General features: G+C 49.5%; 1 protein-coding gene across 1 annotated transcript in view; it reads left to right on the top strand.

Moving 5' to 3' along the window:
• LOC144602216 (prostatic acid phosphatase-like) overlaps positions 1–21,190 on the top strand; it is a 67,932-nt gene that overhangs the window by 24,640 nt on the left and 22,102 nt on the right. The window contains exons 2-3 of the mRNA XM_078415032.1: positions 11,008–11,103; positions 17,167–17,253. Coding sequence (XP_078271158.1) covers positions 11,008–11,103; positions 17,167–17,253 — 183 coding nt within the window. The remainder of the gene's footprint in view (positions 1–11,007; positions 11,104–17,166; positions 17,254–21,190) is intronic.

Raw genomic sequence — 21,190 nt, 5'->3', positions numbered from 1 at the left:
ATGTCTTTCCTCAGATTAGGAGACCAAAACTGTACACAATACTCCAGATGCGGTCTCACCAAGGCCCTGTACAACTGCAGCAGAACCTCCCTGCTCCTATACTCAAATCCTCTTGCTATGAATGCTAACATACCATTCGCTTTCTTCACTGCCTGCTGCACCTGCACGCTTGCTTTCAATGACTGGTGCACCATGACACCCAGGTCACGTTGCATCTCCCCTTTTCCTAATTGGCCACCATTCAGGTAATACTCTGCTTTCCTGTTCTTGCCGCCAAAGTGGATAACCTCACATTTATCCACATTATATTGCAACTGCCATGCATTTGCCCACTCTCCTAATCTATCCAAGTCACTCTGCAGCCTCCTAGCATCCTCCTCGCAGCTAACATTGCCACCCAGCTTCGTGTCATCCGCAAACTTAGAGATATTGCATTCAATTCCCTCGTCCAAACCTTCCCTCGTTAAAAAGCAGCACCTCAAGTGTAGCAATCTCCAGATTATTCTTGGTGCTCGTGAGGGTGGAAATAAGGAGATACTACATGGATGTGTGGTTGAGGAATTGATGCAGGGACAGACATTCAGATTTTTGGACCATTGGAATCTCTTTTAGGTGAGAGTTGAACACGAAGGATGGGTTGCATCTGAACTGGAGGGGGATTTTTAGATTTAGAGATACAGCGCAGAAACAGGCCCTTCGGCCCACCGAGTCCGCTCCGCCCAGCGATTCCCGCACATTAACACTATCCTACACACACTAGGGACAATTTTTACATTTACCCAGTCAATTAACCTACATACCTGTACGTCTTTGGAGTGTGGGTGGAAACTGAAGATCTCGGAGAAAACCCACGCAGCTCACGGGGAGAACGTACAAACTCCGTTCAGACGGCGCCCGTAGCCAGGATCGAACCTGAGTCTCCGGCGCTGCATTCGCTGTAAGGCAGCAACTCTACCGCTGCGCCACTGTGCCGCCACCGTGCCAATATCCTGGCAGCAGGTTGACAGGTGCTACTGGAGAGAGACCGATTGGACTAACGTTACCCTAGCACAGAGACCAGTCCAATTAAGCGGGAGAGTATTTCTAGGACTGCCTCCGCACATCCAAAATCTATCCGCTATAGCTATATCTGCCATTAAAATAGCCCTACAATTTGGCAGTAAAGTAACACCAACCTTCATGGGCAAGTCTCGGGCGAGCTGCCACGGATTTTGCTGAATGCATATCCAGATCCTGTTACATTTACCTGGGAATTTCCCATGAAGGTTGGTGTTACTTTACTGCATAATAGCACTATATCGCTCCGTGCTTTTGATCCTAATCCCTTGTGGTAGCTTGGGGTAGGGTTTTCTTACCTGTGTGAAATTCCATAATGCACAGTGCTCTGCTGAGAGCGTTACTTGTGTTGATCCTGCTGCATTTAGACACTGTATTGGGCAGTAAGACATAATTTTCCATTGTTTTATGTCTTGCAAAAAGTCTGTACAATGCGTATAGTTATGAGGATCTGGTATAGCCAGTAATGGTTCCCTGGCTTTGGCACATATGACGCATTGTGATAGCTTCATAGTTTGTGCCGTGTATTGCGCCCACTTATACCAATCATTAGTGGCCGCCGTGAGCCATGTAACCGAGTCATAGTCATTCCCATTGCTAATGTCCCTTCGATCCCGCACCTGTTCCCATGACCCTAGCAGGGCATCGTTAGGGCCAGCCTGGTTCAGCCAAGTCCAGGTCTGCAAAGTCGAGGACTTCCAGGTTTGAGTTGGGAGAGGCAATAATGGCCTCCCCCATGTCGCCTCCGCCCACATTGTCGTGAGGAGGACAAGCGCCCACAACCTCATCTTCAACAACCTCAGAGTCACTAATGTCCCCCAAGACTTCCTTTATGATCTGGTCAATGCTTGATCCTTCCCCTGCGTTTTCGTTCTCACGCTCGCTTACCTCGAGGTTATTCACAGGTTGTGCCTGTGGGACAGTCCTTGTACAATGATTGAGATGGTATCATGTAGACCGGCCTTCTACCTGGATAGCAGTTTGGTGAGGCTTTACTTACCGTGAACGGTCCGTCCCTTCTTGGCTCATTCCACCTTCGTCGAAAAGCTCGCACATAGACCTGATCTCCGGGTTTAATAGGTCCTTCGTCCTGGTCCACCTCTGGCTCCCTTTGCTTTTCCTGTATAAATAGACTTGTGTATCATAGTTAACTGTTGCATGTACTGTTTAAGTTCCACCTCTAATTGTTCCAGGCTTGGTCCTTTGTAGGGACCTCTCCATTTGGGTATTGGCATGGGTCTGCCAGTGAGCATCTCGTGTGGTGTTAAATGAGTTATTCGATTAGTTTGCATACGACAGCTCATTAATGCCAGTGGCAGGGCATCGATCCAATTTAACTTTGTGGTTGCACAAATCTTATTCAACTTAGCTTTCAATGTTCCATTCACTCTTTCTGCCATGCCCTAAGACTGAGAGGGTGGTACACACACCCAAATCTTTGTTTCACTCTTAGGGCTTGCAGCACCAACTTAACTGTTTTTTTTTGATAAAAGCCGCTCCATTGTCGGAACTGATTTCGGTCAGTATGCCGAATCGTGGGATGACCTCGTTAGTCAGAAACTTGACTACAGTTCCTGCACCCACATCTTTAGATGGTATCGCCTCCACCCATCTACTAAATCTATCAATTACTACCAGCATGTATCGTTTTCCTCTTACCGTTTTCAGCATGTCCACATTGTCAATCACCAAGTGCCTAAATGGTCCTTCAGGCACAGGTATATGACCTATAGGTGTAGTTCAAATCAGACATTCAGATTTTTGGACCATTGGGATCTCTTTTAGGTGAGAGTTGAACAAGAAGGATGGGTTGCATCTGAACTGGAGAGGGAGCCACTATCCTGGCAGCAGGTTGACAGGTGCTACTGGGGAGAGTTTAAACTAGATAGCCAGGGGGACTGTATCTAATTTAGTGGTGAGGCAGGTGGGAGACTGAACGTCGGTACAGAAGGCAATGACTGCAAGTTCAAAAGGTAAGACAGGGAGGAACACTGCAGGGAATGATTGAAGATAGTTGGATGAAATTGCATTTATGCCAATGCCAGAGGCCTGACAGGTAAGGTGGATGAACTCAGTGAGTGAATAGGTAGGTATATGCGACCGGGATGTTGTACCCGTTTCAGTAACCTCGCTAAGGGAGGGACAGAAGTGATTTATTGTTCAAGGGTACAAGTGCTGCAGCAAACTCTGAGGTGAGGGTAAAAGAGGGGTCATTGCTTTATTGATGAAGGAGAGCATCATTACTGAAGAACACTCCAGTGAGGTTATAGGTGGAACTGAGAAATAAAAAGGGGATGATCACCTTGTTGGGATTGCACTATAGACCCCCAAATAGCCAATGGGAATTAGAGGAACAAATATGCTGGGCGGTTGCCGACAGCTGCAAGACCCAAGAGGGTGTTGTTTTTGGGGATTTTTGACATTTTGAATAGATGCAAGATCTCCAAGTTTGCGGATGACACAAAGCTGGGTGGCAGAGTGAGCTGTGAGGAGGATACTCAGAGGCTGCAGGGTGACTTGGATAGGTTGGGTGAGTGGGCAGATGCATGGCAGATGCAGTATAATGTGGATAAATGTGAGGTTATCCACTTTGGTGGCAAGAACAAGAGGGCAGATTATTATCTGAGTGGTGTCAGATTAGGAAAAGGGGAAACGAGACCTGGGTGTGCATGTACATCAGTCACTGAAGGTAAGTATGCAGGTACAGCAGGCAGTGAAGAAAGCTAATGGAATGTTGGCCTTCATAGCAAGAGGATTTGAGTATAGGAGCAAGGAGGTCCTACTGCAGTTGTGCAGGGTCCTGCTGCGACCGCACCTGGAGTATTGTATGCAGTTTTGGTCTCCAAATTTGAGGAAGAACATTCTTGCTATTGAGGGAGTGGAGCGTCGATTCACCAGGTTAATTCCCGGGATGTTGGGACTGACCTATGATGAAATAATAGATATACTGGGCTTGTATTCACTGGAATTTAGAAGGATGAGAAGGGGATCTTATAGAAACATAAAATTCTTAAGTGATTAGACAGGCTAGATGCAGGAAAAATATTCCTGATGTTGGGGGAGTCCAGACCAGGGGTTACAGTTTAAGAATAAGGGGTAGGACATTTAGGACTGAGATGAGGAAAAACCTTTTCACCCGGAGAGTTGTGAATCTGTGGAATTCTCTGCCTCAGAAGGCAGTGGAGGCCGATTCACTGGATGTTTTCAAGAGAGAGTTAGATATAGCTCTTAGGGCTAACGGAATCAAGGGATATGGGAGGAAAAGCAGGAACGGGGTACTGATTTTGTATGATCAGCCTACTCCTGCACCTATGTTCTAGATTTCTATGATTTGGAATATTTGGCAGTAGAGCTAACTAGTCTTGATGTGCAGGAAGGAACTGCAGATGTTGGTTTAATCCGAAGATAAACACAAAATGTTGGAGTAACTCAGCGGGACAGGCAGCATCTCTGGAGAGAAGGAATGAGACCCTTCTTCAGACCAGTCTTGATGTTGCCTGGGGGGATGGTAGAGATAGAAACTTTTGCAGCATTGAATAAATCTCCAATAATGTGCTGTTAATCATGTGGGCATTCCTCCCAACCCTCTCCCACCACCCTCAACCCATAATGTTTGTGTCAGGATGTATTGTTGGATGCCTCCAATCACTCCCCCTTGAATACAGCACAATGTTATCGCACAGAAAGTGTCAGTTTCTACATGTGCACCGATGACACCCATTCTAACGTCGCTGCTCGGTCTTAACAGAATCAAGGGATACGGGGGGAAATCATGGACAGGACACTGATTCTGGATGATCAGCCATGATCATATTGAATGGTGGTGCTGGCTCGAAGAGCCGAATGGCCTACTTTCTATGTTTCTTGTCTTGTCTGAAAATTGTCAGATTGTCAAGAGTGCTTTCTTGTCATATGTCCCAAAACTGAACAATGAAATTCTGACTGGCAGCAGCATAACAGATATGTAAACATAGTACTCTGTAAACACCATAATTAAACAACAACAAAAATGATCATATAGAAAAACAAACAAACTGTAATAGTGCAAAAATAAAAACAATGTTCCCAAGTCTTGTTTGGAGCTCATTTGGAGGTTGTAGTATTTAATAGTCCGATGGTTGCAGGGAAAAAGCTGTTCCTGAACCTGGATGTTACAGTTTTCAGGCTCCTTTACCTTCTTCCCAATGACAGGAGTGAAATGAGAGTGTGGCCAGGGTGGCGTGGGTCTCTGATGATGCTGTCCACAAATTTGAGGCAGCAACTTCTGTAGATCCCTTCGATGGTGGGGAGGTCAGTACCCGTAATGGACTGGGCAGTGTTCACCACCTTTTGCAATCTTCTTCGTTCCTGGGCATTCAAGATGCTGAACCAGGCCGTGATGCAACCAGTCAATGTGCTCTCTACTGTACATCTATAGAAGTTCAAGAGAGTATTCATTGACATACCAAATATCCTCAATCTTCTCAGGAAGCAGAGGCATTGATGGGCTTTCTTTGTGATTGCATCAATGTGCTGGGTCCAGGACAGCTCTTCAGAGATATGCACGCCTAGGAATTTGATGTTTTTGACTCTCTCCACCACCATCCCGTCGATGAAGACTGGTTTGTGGATTCTCCACCTTCCTCCTCCAAAGTCAACAATCAGTTCCTTGGTTTTACTGACTCAATGTCAAGGCAATGTCGCTTTTATGACACCATTCGGTCAGTTGATCATTCTCTCTCCTATACTTTGACTCATCATCAACTGTGACTTGTCCAACAAAGATGGTGTTGTCGGCAAATCTAATGGATTTGAAACTGTATCCGGCTACACAGTCATGAGTGTAGAGTGAACAGCGCAGGGGTACGAGCACACAGCCTTGTGCTTCTCTGACCAGCTGAACAGAAACATCCTCCTGCTAAATATTGATGTATTGTCCATGCCTATGGTATCTGCCAAAAGCTTTCATCTCATGCCTAGGAAAGTGAATCAGAATGTGTTGCACCCCGACGGTTACATTGGCCCCTATGATATCTGGACCACACATCTGCCCTGTCTGGAAGACCGCATGTGATTGATCAGTCTTCAGAAAGATCCCGACCTGAAATATCTGTGTACTTCTCTCCGCAGGTGCTGCCTGTCTTGCTGAGTTCCTCCAGCACTTTGCAGGAGACAAAGGAACGAGGCTGCAGTAAGAGTGGAGGAGGGGGATTGGGTAAAACCACTGTGGGGATAAGCTGTAAACAGTAGGTCCATGTTCTCCACTCCCAAAGAAAATCTGGAAAGAAAACAAAAACTGAGCTAATATCACAGATGGATTTCCGCCTTCTCCATTGTTACACTGCAGATGGTCACAAACAGGCCAGCGTGAGAGTGGGATGGAGAATAAAATAGTCGGCAACAAGAAGTCTGGGGTTGCTCATCCCTGTGGACTGAACAGATGGGTGTTCAGCAAACCATTTGCTCAGTCTGCATTTGAATCCTCCAATGTAGAGGAGACCACATTGTGGGCACCAAAAGCAATGCACTAGATGAGAAACATTGTAATGCAAATAACATATTTCATGGCTCAGTACCTTCATTCATGGTAACAAAAGCACCGCTGTTCTTCTATGATCTTGGGATTTTGCCAGATGATATTGCTGGTGTTCATTTCTGAACTCAGCAACTTTGTTCAGGCATGATTTGTTAACTTCTGTAATTTTAGAGCGTGGCTTTGGGTGTATATTCAACTCTGAATCTGCCACCATGATATCAAGCACTGCATGTTAATATGTTTGAATCATTCATGAATCTCCAGAGATTTTCAGATGTCCCAGTTTCTCATTGATGACAATCCTGACTGTTAGAATGTGGCCTTATTATTTAATTTGAACCTCTCCTTTACGGCATGCATCATAAATTTGCTTTTATACACTTTTCCCCTTCATTCCCTGATCTGGCCGAACCAGAGTCCTGACATCCCGGGCCTACCTTGCAACAGTACTTCTGTAGGCATGTGTTCTGAGATGGGTGTTGTGTCAAAGAAGAAATTCTGCACTTTCTATTCACATGCTTCTTAAGTTGTCTTTCACTGAATATAGCCTGAGTGTCACTTGGCCAAACCTCTCCTGTCTTGGTCCAACACCCTCTCCTCCCCCCCCCACATCCCCTCTCCTCCTCCCCTCCCCCCACTCAGCCACTCCACCCCCCCTCAACCCCCCAAACCCTCTCCTGCATTGGTATAGCACCCTCCTCTCCCCCTCCCCCCCAATCACACACTCCATCCCCCATTAACCCCCCTCCTCCCCCTCCCCCACTCCACCCCCCCATTATCCCCTACTCCCCTCCCCCACACCATTCCCCCTCAACCCCCCTTATCCCCCCTCCCACCACTCATGCACTCCATCCCCCTCCTCCCCTTTCCCCCATTCGCCCACACCATCCCCCCTCAACCCCCCTTATCCCCCCCTCACCTCACCTCCCTCACCCACTCCTTCCCCCCTCAACCCCTAAACCCCTCCTGCATTGGCCTAGCACCCTCACCTCCCCCACTCTCCCTTTCCTCTCCCCCCCCATTCACCCTCTCCATCCCTCCTCAACCCCCCTTATCCCCCCCTCTTCCCCTCCTCCCCTACTCCATCCCCCCTTAACCCCCTCCTCCCCTTCCCCATTCACCCACTCACCCACACCATCCCTCCTCAACCCCCCTTATCCCCCCTCCCCTCACCTCCCCTCACCTCCCCCATCCTCACCCACTCACCCACTGCTTCTTCCCCCCTCAACTTCCCAAATTCCTCCTGCATTGGTCTGGCACCCTCACCTCCCCCACTCCCCCCTTTCCCTCCTCCCCCCCATTCACCCACTCCATCCCCCCTGAACCCCCCCTCCTCCTCACCCACCTACCCACTCCATCCCCCCTCAACCCCCCTTATCTCCCCGCCCCCCTCACCCACTCAACCACTCCATCCCCCTCACATGCCTGGAAGCGAGGTGCAGCTCGTAACAGGTTGCTGCCATTTGCACCACCACAAAGTCGAAATATCGTAGGTCAACCCAACTGCGCACGCGCAGACTGACGTCGATAACGCACCGTGTCCCTGGGGGGAGGGGGTTGGGGGGTGGAGTGGGTGTGTGCGTGAGGGGGGAGGGGAGGGGAGAGGGGTTGAGGGGGTTTGGATGGAGTGGGTGAGTGGGGGGGAGGGGAGGAGGGGGGTTCAGGGGGATAGAGTGGGTGAGTTAGAAATAGATTGCTGGCTCATAGCCCCCCCCCCTCCTCATTGGCCGCCACTCCCGTCATTTTGGCGGGTCCCGCCCCATTGGTCATCATGGGGCCCCCCTCCCTCATTGGCCGCCACTCGGGTGGGTTCCATTGTGACGTTGAACGCTTAACACAGCCAGCGTCAGTTTGGGTTTGGGTTTTCTCCATCCCCTCCCAACCACCCTCTTTCTGATGTAGAACGGCTAGTCCCCAGCAGAGGCCTTACCCTTGTACCCTTGCGATACGATACGATACAATAAAACTTTATTCATCCCTGGAGGGAAATTGGTCTGCCGATAGTCACAACACACAAAGTCTGAAGAAGGGTCTCGACCCGAAACGTCACCCATTCCTTCTCTCCTGAGATGCTGCCTGACCTGCTGAGTTACTCCAGCATTTTGTGAAATAAATACCTTTGATTTGTACCAGCATCTGCAGTTATTTTCTTACACATGTCACAACACACAAGGTACACGAAAACTTGAAATTGAAAGTGAAAACAAACAGAAAAGGACAAGCGACTGTTGGTTGGCTGCTGTGTGCTCAGCACCTTCACCAGAGTCAGATCCCCATTGTCTTCCACTCACGCTCATCGACCGCGAGGCCCCACTTTGCCGCCAAGGCACCCGCTGCCACCGCCGGGTCTCCCGCTGTCTCCCACTGCCACCGTCGTGTCTCCCACCGCCACCGACTCTCCCGCCGAGGTACCTATCGTCGCCACCGCTGAGGCTCCTTCGGCCCAGACTGGCTTTGTCGCCCGGCTTCACCGCAGTCCCCTGGGAGACCTGTGGGGGCGAGTTGGGCCTACCGGGGTGCGTTCCGGTCTTCGGTCGTCGTTCTGGTCGGCAGCGGCACAGTTGTTCGGCGGGTGGATCAGGCCTGTGCGGCTCCCCGGCCACTCCCGCCACCACGCAGCTCCCCGGCCACTCCCGCCACCACGCAGCTCCCCGGACACTCCCGCCACCATGCGCGCGGCTCCCTGGACCCTCCCACCACCACGCGGCTCCCCGGACACTCCCACCACGCCCCTCCCCGGCCACTCCCGCCACCACGCCCCTCCCCGGCCACTCCCGCCACCATGCAGCTCCCCGGACACTCCCGCCACCATGCAGCTCCCCGGACACTCCCACCACGCCCCTCCCCGGACACTCCCGCCACCACGCAGCTCCCCGGACACTCCCGCCACCATGCGCGCGGCTCCCTGGACCCTCCCACCACCACGCGGCTCCCCGGACACTCCCACCACGCCCCTCCCCGGCCACTCCCGCCACCACGCAGCTCCCCGGACACTCCCGCCACCATGCGCGCGGCTCCCTGGACCCTCCCACCACCACGCGGCTCCCCGGACACTCCCACCACGCCCCTCCCCGGACACTCCCGCCACCACGCAGCTCCCCGGACACTCCCGCCACCACGCGCGCGGCTCCCTGGACCCTCCCACCACCACGCGGCTCCCCGGACACTCCCACCAAGCCCCTCCCCGGACTCTCCCACCACCACGCAGCTCCCACCACGTGCGCCGCTCCCCGGACACTCCCACCACGTGCGCCGCTCCCCGGACACTCCCACCACGCAGCTCCCCGGACACTCCCACCACGTGCGCCGCTCCCCAGACACTCCCACCACGTGCGCCGCTCCCCAGACACTCCCACCACGTGCGCCGCTCCCCGGACACTCCCACCACGTGCGCCGCTCCCCGGACACTCCCACCACGTGCGCCGCTCCCCGGACACTCCCACCACGCAGCTCCCCGGACACTCCCACTACGTGCGCCGCTCCCCGGACACTCCCACCACGTGCGCCGCTCCCCGGACACTCCCACCACGCAGCTCCCCGGACACTCCCACCACCACTCCCCGACGAATCCCAACAATTCAACGATTTCCGAGTCCACCATGATGTTGAGCTCTTCTCTCGTCGCCACTGCCTCCAGGCCTATTTCCCTGGTAAGGAGTCCTCGTCACACAGTTATGCTCCTTTCTCCTGTCTCCAACATTTGTCTTCCTCATGGAATGAGCAGAAGAGATCAGGTAGATGCACAGAGTCTCTAGCCCAGAGTAGGGGAATCGAGGACCAGTGGACATAGGTTCAAAGTGAATTGGAAAAGGTTTAATAGGAATCCGAGGGGTAACTCTTTCACACAAAGGATGGTGGGTGTATGGAACAAGCTGCCAGAGGAGGTAGTTGAGGCTAGGACTATCCTATCGTTTAAGAAACCGTTAGACAGGTACATGGACTGGACAGGTTTGGTGGGATATGGACCGAGCACAGGAGGGAGAGACTAGGGTAGCTGGGACATGTTGGCTGGTGTGGTCAAGTTGGGCCAAAGGGGCTGTTTCCACAATGTATCACTCTATGACTCTCCTGGCCAGCCTTCAACACTCTCTGGACCTTTTTATTTCCAACTGTTGGTACAACATCAACCATCTTGCCTTCTCCATTCTCCATACCCACTCCAACCTCACTCCGTTTGAACGCACAGCCCTCCGCTCACTCAGCAACAATCCCAACATTGTTATTAAACCCACCGACAAGGGAAGTACTGCTGTAGTCTGGCAGACTGACTTCTACCATGCCGAGGCCAGGTGCCAGCTCTCGGACACCTCCTCATGCAGATGGAGGTAGAGGGGTACTGGACTGAAGGTGTACCATTCTGAATCTTCCTTTATAAAGTGACGAATAATAAAGTCCGAATTTGTTAGAGACCTTTGTGATTTTGACTGTTTTTGCAGGTTTATCGCCATGGCGACCGATCTCCGATTGTGGCCTTCCCAACAGATCCAAATACAGAGAAGGATTGGCCTCAAGGATTTGGGCAGCTTTCCCAGGTCTGTGATCTTTATTCTTGCTTTCCACCCTTTCTAATCTTCCTCATAAGTAAATGGACGTAAACATTTGGCCACATGCACCTGTTTTGCTACTCAATGTGAGGGTGATCATTTCCCTTGGTATTAACTTCTTGTTACGAATCCCACTATTCTTCTCTAGATACCGTGCTTTAATGACTACTATCCAAAGGCTCTGATATCCACCATCGTGAAGTGCTTTCAGAGACGTGATGGCGTACATCAACTCCAGCTTTCCAGACAGTCTTAATTATACTACAGTTTGCCTACCATCATAACGAGTCCTTGGCATATCCCCGTCCCAACACTCATCTCTGTAACATCTAAATAACAAGAAAACCCACATCAGACTCCTGTTTGTTGACTATATCTCCACCTTCAACATCATAATCCAATCCAAACTTAACTTCAAACCTAGGAGTGAGCATCGCTCTTCTGCCACAGGATCCTTGACTTCCCGACCCCTGGACCGCAATCAGTGAGGATACATCATCCACAATAATTGTTCCTGATTTCCCCCCTTGCCCCCCCCCCCCCCCCTCCATCCATTCAATGCTCTCTACAACAATACTCACTGACTCCTATACCCCCCTAAAAATGTTTATTTTCAGTCTTTTATTGCAAATATATCTTTACTTGGTAGGGAAACTAAACTCGTACACAACATTCCAGGTCTGGTCTCAGTGTTGACCACTGTAAAGATGGTAATCTAGTTTCTGACAGAAAAGACCAATATATTATTTATCTTTCTAATTATTTGCTATGAATATAAGCTAACTTTCAGTGATTTGTGTACAGTAAAAGATACTTGGGTTCCATGTATCTCCCTGAAAGTACGGTCGGCAAACATGGAAGCATTGCATTCTGCTGCCTCGTCTAAACCATCGACAGAGCTTGCGAACTGCTGGCCCGACAGCATTCGAGTAGTCACTGCATCCCAATCTGAAAATGACTTGTCTATTCCAACCAGTTCCAAGTCTATTTCGGTACATTAGTCACAATATCAGTCCAGCAAACCCTCGTTATGAAGGACCATATGGGGAGGACTGGTGTCTGTTATTGCCCATTATCCGCTATAACCGAATACGGTAGTATTGTATGTAGTTGAAATGATGAGTTTGTTTTTTGCTGTGTAAGTTAGTGGAAAATTACAGCGTTGAGTGGGAAAATGCGAGGTTCTGTTGCAGCTGAGATGACGAAGTTAGCCACTCATTTTGAGGAACCTGACTGTGATAATGAGATCACGCGCTTGCGATTCACTTGTTTGACTTGTTTGACTTGACTTGCGATTCACTTATCACTTAACCTGATCACTGGTGATAATGAGATCACGTGCTTGCGAGTCACATGTCTTGAGGAACCTAACCTTCGCCTTTACACACATACCGTGTCATGATATGAATGGAGGACCAAGAAAGCATGCCAAATTTGCCTTTGCTTGCTACTGCTTACGTACTTGTATTATGCCGATTGCAAACCACTTACTCTGGGGAACACTTGGAACTCCAAGAGAGTGACAGGTCGTGGACCAGAGTAAGTCCCCCGGGGTGACAAATAAACTTGTTGAAGCAAGAACAGTGTGTTGTTTCAGTATATTTACTGAGGAAAGATCGAGGGGCAAAGAATCCAGTTTAACAAACGGAGAACTGCAGATGGTGGACAATACACAAAAGAACACAAAGTGCTGGAGAAACTCAGTGGGTCAAGCAACATCGCTGGAGAACATGGATAGGTGACATTGGGGCCTTTCTTCAGGCTTTAGGATTTAGTTTGCTGCATTATTCCAGCACTTTGTGTCGTTTCACCTTAAAACTGGGAGAAGCTGAGTAGACAGAAGGACAATAGGACATGGCAGTGACCAGCGGCAGCGGGGAACAGACAAAGCAACGGCCAATGGGAAGAGGCAGCAGCAGGTGGAGGGGAGAGACCCCACGGTGACTGAGCATGTCCTGTCGGTGAATGCGCTGTTGACCGGGGGCTACAACGTAAGCCGCAACAACAGCCATGTCAGCCATACCGGGAGATGGGTGAACAAAGGGTCACTGGTGAACCTTGTAATTCGGGGGTGCGTCACAGTCCAGAGCTCTAAGTGGTCGGGGAGATTGTTCGTTATAACCAAAATTCATCATGAAGGGTTCCCATTAAAACAAGGGTTTACGGTACATCGTTCATAATAGTCAAAGTCAAAGTCAAAGTCAAGTCAAAGTCAATTTTATTGTCAATCCTCAGCCAGTTTACACAGACAGAAAATCGAAATACCGTTTCCCACAATCCCGAGGAACAAAGTGCATAAAACAAAAGGCACAGCAAACAACAATCAACATAAAATATAAAATATAAAATATAGTCACTTCAAATTTTTTTTTTAAAAAAAGTGTCTGGTGCTGGATGTGCGTGTGTGTGGGGTGTTAAAGTCCAGGTCCCATAGGGGCAGGGGAGAGAGGAGGAAGGGAGGGGAGAGAGTTCAGCATCCTGACAGCCTGGTGGAAAAAACTGTTCTTTAGTCGGGTGGTGCTTGACCTCAGGCTGCGAAACCTTCTCCCTGAAGGCAGGAGGGTGAAGAGGCTGTTGGAGGGGTGGGAGGGGTCACCCACAATGCTCAATGCTTTGCGGGTGAGGCGGGTGGTGTAAAGGACCAGGAGTGTTGGGAGTGAGGCGCCAGTGATCGTCTCAGCAGTGTTCACTATGCGCTGCAGGGTCTTACGGCTGGAGGCTGTGCAGCTTCCGAACCACACAGTGATGCAGCTGCTGAGGATGCTCTCGATGGCACCTCGGTAAAAAGTGTACATGATGGGTGTGGGGGCTCCCGCTCTCTTCAGTTTGCGGAGGAAGTAGAGGCGCTGCTGGGCTTTCTTGGCGATGGACGTGATGTTGTTGCTCCAGGAGAGATCCTCGGTGATGTTCACCCCCAGAAATTTGGTGCTGCTCACCTGCTCCACAGCAGCACCATTGATGGTCAATGGGTGGGGGTGTTGGGTGTGCGTTCTCCTGAAGTCGACAACAATCTCCTTTGTTTTCTCCACATTCAGGAAGAGATTGTTGTCTGTGCACCACGCGGCCAGCTGGTCCACCTCCTTCCTGTAGTGGGTCTCGTCGTTGTTGCTGATGAGACCCACCACTGTTGTGTCATCCGCAAACTTGACGAAGTGGTTGGAGCTGTAGGTGGGTGTGCAGTCGTGGGTCAGCAAGGTGAAGAGCAGGGGGCTTAGCACACATCCTTGTGGGGCACCCGTACTCAGCGTGATGGTGTCCGATGTGTTGCTGCCGACCCGTACGGACTGGGGTCTGGCAGTGAGGAAGTCCAGCAGCCAGTTGCAGAGAAGGGGGCTGAGGCCCAGATTTGTTAGTTTACAAACCAGCTGCTGGGGGATGATGGTGTTAAATGCTGAGCTAAAGTCTATGAACAGCATCCTAACATATGAGTTTTTAGTGTCCAAGTGGGTGAGGGCTGGGTGTAGAGCAGAGGAGATGGCATCCTCAGTGGACCGCTTAGCTCGATATGCAAACTGAAACGGGTCCAGGGAGGGGGGGAGGTTGGATCTGATCTGCTTCATGACCAGCCTCTCGAAGCACTTCATGATGGTTGAAGTCAGCGCTACAGGGCGGTAGTCGTTGAAGCAGGATGGAGAAGACTTCTTGGGCACAGGTATGATGGTGGTTTCTTTGAAGCACAAGGGAACAACAGCCTGGCTCAGGGAGATGTTGAAGATGTCTGTGAGGACATCTGTGAGCTCAGCTGCGCAGTCTTTTAGCACACGACCAGGAATGTTGTCAGGTCCAGAAGCTTTCCGGGTGTTAATCCTTAACAGTGTGCTCCTCACACTGCCTGGAGACAGACAAATAGCCTGGTCATTGGGGGGGGGAGTTGTTTTCTGCGCAGGTGTGTTGCTCTGTGCTTCAAAGCGTGCGAAGAAGCCGTTGAGGTCGTTCAAGAGAGAGGTGTCACTGTCACAGGTCTGTGGTAAGGGTTTGTAGTCCGTGATAGTCCTAATACCCTTCCACAGGCTCCGTGTGTCTCTGCTGTCACTGAAGTGGGCTGTGATGCGCCGGGTGTAGTGTTGTTTGGCTTTCCTGATGCCACTGGAAAGGTTGGCCCTGGCTGCTCTGAGACCGGCTGGATTGCCCTCTCTGAAGGCAGCGTTGCGGACCCTCAGCAGCCCATGGACCTCCCCTGTCAGCCATGGCTTCTGGTTAGCCCAGATGGTGATGGCTCTGGTGTGGGTCACATCGTCAATGCATTTGGTGATGTAGCCTGTAACTGTCTCTGTGTATTCCTGAATGTTGGTTGTGTTGTTGTATGTTGCTGCCTGCTTGAACATGTCCCAGTCTGTAGTCTCAAAGCAGTTTTGGAGTGCAGCTGTGCTGTCCTCTGACCACACACGTACCTCTTTTGAAACCGGTTTGGTGACTTTCACCCGGGGTCTGTATGCCGGTTTCAGCAGAACGGTGAGGTGATCAGAGAGGCCGATGTGGGGGAGGGGGGAAGCCTTGTATGCTCCTTTGATGGTCGTGTAGACAAGGTCCAAGGTGTTGTTTTCTCGTGTTGGGAAATCAACATGCTGGTATACTTTGGGCATGACAGTTTTTAGGTTAGCATGGTTGAAGTCCCCAGCTACGATGAGAAAGCCATCTGGGTGTGCTGTCTGCTGCTCAGAGATGGCCCGGTACAGTTCGCAGAGTGCCTCCTCTCTGTCCTTGTTGTTGGAACTGGGAGGGATGTAAACAGCGACTAACAGGATAGCTGTTAGCTCCCTCGGGAGGTAGAAAGGTCGGCACTTCACAACCATAAACTCCGCCAGCGGTGAACAGTGTTTGTAGACCAACACAGCGTCCCGACACCAAGCATCACTGATGTAAACAATCACACCGCCGCCGCGAGTCTTCCCCCCGCTAACCGTAGCTCTGTCCGATCGGTAGCATGTTAGCCGGTCGAGCTGAACAGCGGAGTCCGGGATGTTGTCATTAAGCCATGTTTCCGTAAAAACGTAAACACAGCATTCCCTCACCTCACGCTGGGTCGACCGGAGAAGTCTTATAGTGTCCATTTTATTGTCCAGTGAGCGTACATTAGCCATTAGCATGCTCGGAATAGCCGGTCTGTGTGGGCTAGCCGCTAGCCTAGCCCGGATGCCTCCGCGCTTACCCCTCTTCTGCTTCCTCTCACACCGCCTGCGGTGTCTCCTTTCCAGCCGGGGGGCAGCACTCGAGGCCAAGGTCGAGGTCAGGCAGAGTATTCTGAGGCCGCTAAGTTCCTCTGCAAGCGTAGCGTCCAGTGTTGATGATGTTGTTTTCTTGTCCAGCAAGAACTCACGACTATACTGTCCACTGCTGACTGTCCAGAGTTGTTGAAGTGACAAACATGACGAACTTGATAAAACATTAAAAACACTCGAAAAATCGGGAGAGTGTGGGGCCGCTGCGTCTGCACGCGCTGCCATCTAGTGGCCATTAGCAGGCCCTTTACCTTGAACTCCTTCGGTGGCACCTCTTCAAAGAGTTGCAACAGTCTAAAGATACTACATCCATTGGATCCCCCTTGTCGATCAGGTGATTCACAATCTGAAACTCCAGTAGTTTTGTCAAATGTAATTTCCATTTCATATTTCTATAATGACTTTGCCCAAACCTATTATTACCACATATGTGGCGTGTTACTACTTGGCAGATTGTAGAATTTTCCCTACGAGCAATGTCAGGCTAACTAGTCTGCATGTATTTTTTCCCTCCTTTCTTCAATGGTGGGGACATATTTCCTACTCTCCAGTCTGTGAGAGCTGTTTGAGAGTCTATAGAATTTTGCAAGATGACAATCAGGGCATCCACTATATCTTGTCGAACCTTGAGATGCAGCAAAGTCCAAAGGGGAAATGGGTGGAGAACTCAGCCATTTAAATCCAACCATCGATGCAGTAATGTGTTGGGTTCCATTTAGGGTTTCAATACTGACAGGTGTTCAACTGGATTGCACCATTGTGATGGTTATGAGTTCTTTTATGTTGATCTTTCCTCTCCAGTAATGATTGGGATTTCTACTTCTGTCTGTAGATTGGGATGAGACAGCACTATGCACTGGGCCAGTATCTGCAAACTCGCTACGGTCACTTTCTCAACTACTCGTATGACCGACATGAGGTGAGCCGTTATGTATAAGGCATGTTGAGATTGCAAATCTCCTTGGATACCATTGACTGATGGAAACCAAAAACACTATCTGATTTACAGGCTGTCTTGAACTGGCATATTGAATTTGAAACCTGCTCTTGCAGGGAAGTGTGGCAAGAACAGAAGAATTGCCTTTGAAAGGATGGAGATTAAAACAACCTGTCAGATAGAGAACACTACATGTCATGAAAATTTGAAATAAACAAATGTCGGAAATACCTAACGGGTCAGGCAACTGTCGAGAAACTAAAATAGAGTTGTTACAGGTTATTGACTATTCATCAGAACTGGCCAACTGTGCCACAAACTGGGAAGGCTGGCCATGTAAAATCAAGGGATGGTTTCTCAAGCATACATTGGTCATCTTAAATTTCGAATTTCAATTCTTCATCCCTTTCCCAATTTGGTCTTCTACACTGTCCCAGTGACGCCCATTGGAAGCAGATGGAACAGTAGTGATCCTCCAGCTAGGTACATCGCAGTCTTGGGTATTCAACAATGAATCCAACTATTTCAGATAACTAGCCTACCCAGCTTGTCAGAACTTGCTAGTTCTGATTAAAGCTGATCAAGCTGTTCTTTAAAAATCTCTCCATAGATAGTGAATGACCAGACCAAGGTATTTCAACATTCTTTTATTTCAGATTTCCAGTTTTTTATACCTCAAAGTTTCTGGTCTTTTTTTAAATTTCCTCTTTTTTCTTTCCTGGCCCTCTATTGGCACTTCCTCCAGACAGATTAGATGCATTAGATCTACTCTCTCTCAGCCAGCATTCAGATTCTCTTGGCCACTACCATTGTCGTAGACTTTCCCTTTTGTTCTCTCCCTCTTCTCTGCAACTTGAAACAACCTTTTATAGCTGTTCTTAGTTGTGTCAACAGTTCACCAATCTTTGTTTCCTTCTCAAGAAAAGCACAAAGTGCTGGAGGAACTCAGTGGGCCAGGCAGCATTGGTGGAGAGGACGGACAGACGACATTTCGGGTCAGGCCCCTTGTTCCGACTGATTCAAGCGTTTTCACCCTGACCGCAATGTCGTATGTCTTTTCCCGCTACAGATGCTGTGTGACTCATTGAGTTCCTCCAGCACTTTGTATTTGTTCAAGGTTCCAACATCTTCAGGATATTGTGACTCCCTTTGTTTCTTTCCCCACAAATGCTATCTGATTCTCTGAGTATTTTCAATACTTCCACTCACAAAGCTGTAAACCTCAAAAATGAGTCCTTTGCCCCAACTCATTAGATAATCCCATGCATTAGGCCTCAAATCCTCTTTTTGTCATAATCAATACCTTTCCAAATGCCTTTTAAATGTAATTGTATCTGCCTCTGGCAGCTCATTCCAGATATTCACCACCCTCTGAGTGGAAAACCTATCCCTCAGTTCTCCTTTAAATTTCCCCCCTTTTGCCTTAAACCTATGCCCTCCAGTTTTAGACTCCCCGATCATGGGGAATTAAACATTTACTGTCTACCCAATCTCTGCCCTTCATAATCTTTTAAACCATATAATGTCAGCCCTCAGCCTCCTGGATTTGATTGAAAATAATTCCAGCCGATCCATTCACTCCTTGTAATTGAAGCACTCCATTACAGACAATATCCTGGTGAATTTCGTCTCCACTCCAGAGATGATGGCCCTAGAGGTTCTGCTTTTCAACTTTCTACCCAACTCCCAAAATTACTTTTGCAGAACCCCATCTCTCTTACCAATGCCGTTAGCATTAACATCTTCTGGCTGCTTACCCTTCCCTTTCAGAATGGTCTGAACCCACTCTGAGACATCTGAGCTTGGCACATGGGAGGCATTCACACCATCTGGAATCTAGCTCGAGGCCACGAAACACCAGTCTGTTCCTCTGACAGTCGAGTCGCTTATCACCACTACTTGTCTGGACTTCGTCTTTCTCTGATGTACAGTGGAGTCAGTCATGGTGCCACGATGCTGCCTGACCCGCTGTTCTGCCAGCTGCTTTCCTTTTCCTTTTAGCATGGTGCCACTGACATGGCTGCTGCTGGTTTTCACTGAGAGGCCTCCCCCTGCCTATACGGTATCCACGGTGTAACAGGTATACCTGTTAGAGAAGGAATAGCTACAGGGAATTCCTACAACAGCTGGCTGCCCCTCTGGTGGTCATCAATCTGAGTCCATCGTGCGACCATCTCCCTGAAATTCCTCTCTGTGGCACTTTCGGCCTCCTGTGTGCTTGTCAATAAATCCGTCTCCACTCTAACCCATGTGGTTTCAGAGGAGCTGCAGTTGAACACTCTTCCAGCAAATGTAGTTGTCAGGGACATGACCTCTTTCTGCTATCCCACATTTCACAGGTCGAGCATACCTCTCCACTGACTGTCACTACTATCCCTCCACTAATCCTAGAAAAAGCCTTTACTTTTCTGGTAACCTTGCTTTGCTGTCTTTGCTACTCCACTTGTCAAAGTCTCTGCACTTTGACCTCTCCCACGGCACTTTGACTTCAGACACAGTTACTTTCAAAATGGCTGCTCCTAAATGGCTGCATTCACTGGCTTGTCTCCCTTTTATCTGCTGCACATCCTCCCCATGGCTGCTGGAATTAAGTTAACAAATTTTAAATCTCTTAAAAAAAGGAGATTGGGAACAATAAAGGGGAAGCATAAGAATTTTGAAATATATTCCAGAAAAAGGAACTACTACAAACATAAAAATGGACCATCTGTGCAGATCAAAACTGAAGGAACACATGGTGAGGGATAGTGATCTTTCAGAAAAGAGCAACTCTGCTTATCCTGATTTTACTGTCGAGATACAGTGTGGAAACAGGCCCTTCAGCCCACAGAGTGGGAGGCAACATGATCGCCCCGTAGTGATCAACACTAACACAATCCACCACACTGGTTTGTAAGCCGATTAGCCTACAAACCTGCACATCTTTGAAGTGTGGAATGAAACCGGAGCACCCAAGGAAAACCCACGTGGTCACAGGGAGAACGTATAAACTCCATACAGACAGCACCCGAAGTCAGGATTGAACCCTGGTTCTTGGTGCTGTAAGGCAGCAACACTACCCCTGTGCCACTTTGCCACCTCTTTTTGTCTCCATTTATCACACACCAGCAGTTGTCTCCACTTTTTTGATGAAGTGACTACAACCTTAAATTTTCTCTCCACAGATGCCGCCTGACCTGCTGGTTATTTTCCAATATTTTATTTCAGATATCCACTATCTGCATTTTTTTAATTGAAGGTGGACACAAAATGCTGGAGTAACTCAGCGGGTCAGGCAGCATCTCAGGAGAGAAGGAATGGGTGACTTTTCGGGTCGAGACCCTTCTTCAGACTGATGTCAGGGGAGGGGGCGAGACAAAGATAGGATGTTATTGGAGACAGGAAGACAGTGGGAGAACTGGAAAGGGGGAGGGGAAAGAGAGGGACAGAGGAACTATCTGAAGTTAGAGAAATCAATGTTCATGCCGCTGGGGTGTATGTTGCCCAAGCGAAATATAGGTGCTGTTCCTCCAATTTGCGGTGGGCCTCACTATGACAGTGGAGGAGGCCCATGACTGAAAGGTCAGACTGGGAATGGGAGGGGGAGTTGAAGTGCTGAGCCACCGAGAGATCAGGTTGGTTAAGGCGGACTGAGCGAAGGTGTTGAGCGAATCGATCACCGAGCCTGCGATTGGTCTCGCCGATATAGAGAAGTTGACATCTGGAACAGCGGATACAATAGATGAGGTTGGAGGAGGTGCAGGTGAATCTCTGCCTCACCTGGAAAAATTGTTTGGGTCCTTGGATGGAGTCGAGGGGGGAGGTTAAGGGACAGGAGTTGCATCTCCTGCGGTTGCAGGGGAAAGTACCTGGGGAAGGGGTGGTTTGGGAGGGAAGGGACTAGTGGAGCAGGGAGTTATGGAGGGAACGGACTCTGTGG

Source organism: Rhinoraja longicauda, chromosome 18 (genome assembly GCF_053455715.1).
Source record: "Rhinoraja longicauda isolate Sanriku21f chromosome 18, sRhiLon1.1, whole genome shotgun sequence".
NCBI classification, from domain to species: Eukaryota; Metazoa; Chordata; class Chondrichthyes; order Rajiformes; family Arhynchobatidae; genus Rhinoraja; species Rhinoraja longicauda.
This window is presented reverse-complemented; position numbering and strand designations above follow the sequence as displayed.